The sequence below is a fragment of the Sinocyclocheilus rhinocerous genome, unplaced genomic scaffold (genome assembly GCF_001515625.1).
Source record: "Sinocyclocheilus rhinocerous isolate Xijiao unplaced genomic scaffold, SAMN03320098_v1.1 scaffold2835, whole genome shotgun sequence".
Lineage (NCBI taxonomy): Eukaryota > Metazoa > Chordata > Actinopteri > Cypriniformes > Cyprinidae > Sinocyclocheilus > Sinocyclocheilus rhinocerous.
The window spans coordinates 268,903-272,190 of record NW_015664204.1 but is presented as its reverse complement, the minus strand read 5'-3'; the positions used below and the strand labels follow the sequence as shown (position 1 = coordinate 272,190).

The following is a 3,288-nucleotide window of genomic DNA, read 5'->3' as shown; positions in this document are numbered from 1 at the left end:
CGGACTCCTCCTCACCTGCACACACACACACACACACACACACACACACACATCACAGCGGCACACCAGCAGACAGACAGGGAATGTGCATGATCTCTACTATAGAGACGGACAAAGCCAGTCTTCATTCACACGTGTGCTGTTGTCATGAAGTCTGACCTGCTGTTACTCAGCCTTGAGTGTGTCACCGTTCGCTGCATGAACATGTACACTAGGCAATCAAAGATTTCGTCTTGGAGGGCAAAATCGCAGAAGTGAACGCACCTTGAGCGATGGCAGCCAGCTTGCTCTTCTCCTCGGGGCTCAGCTGCAGCATGGTGTGAATGACAGGAAGTAAAGCCTGCCGCTCATTGCCGGAGCGCAGGAAGATGAACTGCAGCAGCACGTTTTTAAGGTACTCCAGGTTGGCCACGGATTTCTCACGCTCCTGATTGCGCTCGAGTCGACGCACCTCACTCTTCAGGAGCTGCAGAGACAGTGTTCAGTGCCAGTGTTCAGACACATGTGAGAGAGCTGTAGTGTGAGTGTGTGTGTGTGTGTGTACCTGTTTTTCTATTCTGGTGGGGACTTAAACCTGAATCCACACAGACTCATGGGGACTCGTGTCATGGTGGGGACCTAAATTGTGGTCCCCACGGGTAAACAAGCTTATAAACCATACAGAATGAAGTTTTTTGAAAATCTAAAAATGCAGAAAGTTTCCTGTGAGGGGTAGGTTTAGGTGTAGGGTTGGTGTAGGGCAATAGAATATACGGTCTGTACAGTAGAAAAACCATTACGCCTATGTGATGTGCCCGTAAACCACAAATGCAAGTGTGTGTGTGTGTGTGTCAGGGCGGTGGAGTCGATCAGCAGCCAGCTGAGGACGACGGTACGTCTCACTGGTCCTCCTCCAGTAAACTGACCCGGTCTCCAGTCAAAATCAGCCGGAAACCCAAGAGCATGCAGTGCAAGGTGGCGCTGCTGGATGGGTGCGACTACACCTGCGTGGTGGAGGTGAGACTGCAGACAGATCCGGAGCTCCAGCTGCTTCTCCTGTGTTTTCCTCAACCCCAGCGAGCTGCTGCCACTCTGAGATTGACTCTCTGTTGCATCACATGGAGGCTTTCATTTCAGAAATGCAGGAGTTTTTTCAATTATTGCTTTGACTTTGCCTGAAAATAAATGCTATGACACTACAGTCCAAACCAGTGTGTTTTCATGCACTGCTCAGGTTTTGGTCGGTTTTGCTTCTCTTCTTTCAGACTAGTGGAGAGAAAACATCCAAAACACACATTTAAGTCTTTATTTTATTTCACTTTATCTATCTGCGTCTGTAGATTTCAATCTTTAAAGAGTTTTTTCTCTTACAAACAGCAAACTTTACAGTTTTATTCCTCTCTATGTTCTGAAGGTTTGTTCATATTGCATTCACACTGATTTATACAACATTTTACTCCTAAAAACATGGTGAAAATGTGTTTGTTTTCTGTCTGTTGACAGTATTTTCTGATTCATGATAACAATCATGTTGAGTTTGTGTCTCTTTCTGCAGAAGCGTGATAAAGGTCAGGTTCTGTTCGACAAAGTCTGCGAGCATCTCAATCTTCTGGAGAAAGATTACTTCGGTATCACAGTCCGTGATGTGGAGAATCAGAAGGTACAGTTCCGTTCATATCGATTCAGTGAAGCTTTGAACACTGATTCAGTGAGTCATGACTCATCTGAACGCTTCGTTTCAGAACTGGCTGGATCCTGCCAAAGACATGAAGAAGCAGATCAGAGGTGAAACGCTCTGGAGATAAACATCTGTCTGATCCGCGTGTTCTCCGTTCGAGCGACTGACTGTGTTTGTGATTATTTTGCTCTTCAGGCGTCACCTGGAATTTCTCATTCAACGTGAAGTTTTACCCTCCGGAGCCGGCGCTGCTGTCTGAAGACATCACCAGGTCAGAGACTGAGAGAAATAATCTCCGTCCATGGGCACATTTTATTACAGTGCATTATAATGCTTTTATCATGTATTTTAAAGCAGAAAAATGTGGAAAAAAATATTAGGAAAATTTATAGCTAATATAAATATGTCTTAAATATATTTACCTAAATGCATTTTGAATATATTTTAGTTTATATTTTTTAACAATACTTTTCATTAAGATTAAAAAAAAAAAAAATTCTATTTTTTATTATTTTGAATCGATTTTTTTTCCATTTTTATCTTAATTTTAGTTACATTTTTAGTAATTTTGTTGTGTTTTTGTCATTTTTAGTAGTTTTTGTTTTTTTATTTAGTTGTCTATATAGCTATATAGTTTTTATTTATTTTTATTTCAGTTTTAGTTATTTTAGCACATCAGTTTAAACTAAATGAAAATGCCTTGGCAGCTAGCGGAAATAAAAAGTTTTTATATTTGATTTTATTTTTCACTTTTTTATTTATTTTATCTATATATTTTTTAATTGTAATAAAATTTGTCATAATGAAGAAAAAATAATCTTGGGGATGAATTATGACTTTATCATATTCTTGACTGGTTTTGTACGTTTCACCCCAGTGTTATTTTAGTATCATTGAGATACTATTATAGTCTTTTATTAAAATTATTATAATTTTTTATATATTCTATTCTATGATATGATATGATATTATTAATATAATGTATTTATATTATTTTTATATTTTGAAGAATTTTTTTATTTTTATATTTTTTGTTTTCATTTATAGTTTAAAGTTTTTAATTTAAAATGTAGTTTTTCATAATTTTGTTGTGTGTTTTGTCATTTTTTGTTTTTGTGTATGTATTACATTTTATTTCAGTTTTATGTATTTTAGTACATCAAGTTTAACTAAAATAAAATGAGAAATGTTGCTGAAATTAGCTGAAATAAAAAGTTTTTATATTTGATTTTATTTTTCACTTTTTTATTTATTTTATCTATATATTTTTTTATACACATTTTTTTTTAAAAATTGTTTTTTTTATGGTCTTAATTTTAATTTCAGTTTTAGTTAACTATAATAACCCTGCTGGATGCTCACAGTAAATGTTTATAAAACTGCATATGTGTCTTAAAATGTATTTGAAATGTGTTTTCTTGAACCTGAAGTACCTTTTGTATTATATTTTCAATTTTTTTAGTTTAAACAAAATATGTTTTGGAAAGTATATTCCTTAAAATAAATACCCTGTTGTTTATGTATTTACAATATCTTTGATAAATTTAGCCAGATACACACATATATATACACACACACACATATATGTATGTATATATATATATATATATATATATATATATATATTTCTA

General features: G+C 35.2%; 1 protein-coding gene across 1 annotated transcript in view; it reads left to right on the top strand.

The window, feature by feature from the left end:
- LOC107729939 (band 4.1-like protein 3) overlaps window positions 1–3,288 on the top strand; it is a 56,804-nt gene that overhangs the window by 26,369 nt on the left and 27,147 nt on the right. Inside the window, exons 3-6 of the mRNA XM_016540676.1 lie at window positions 835–996; window positions 1,535–1,639; window positions 1,722–1,764; window positions 1,853–1,928. Of these exons, the coding sequence (XP_016396162.1) occupies window positions 835–996; window positions 1,535–1,639; window positions 1,722–1,764; window positions 1,853–1,928 (386 nt within the window). The remainder of the gene's footprint in view (window positions 1–834; window positions 997–1,534; window positions 1,640–1,721; window positions 1,765–1,852; window positions 1,929–3,288) is intronic.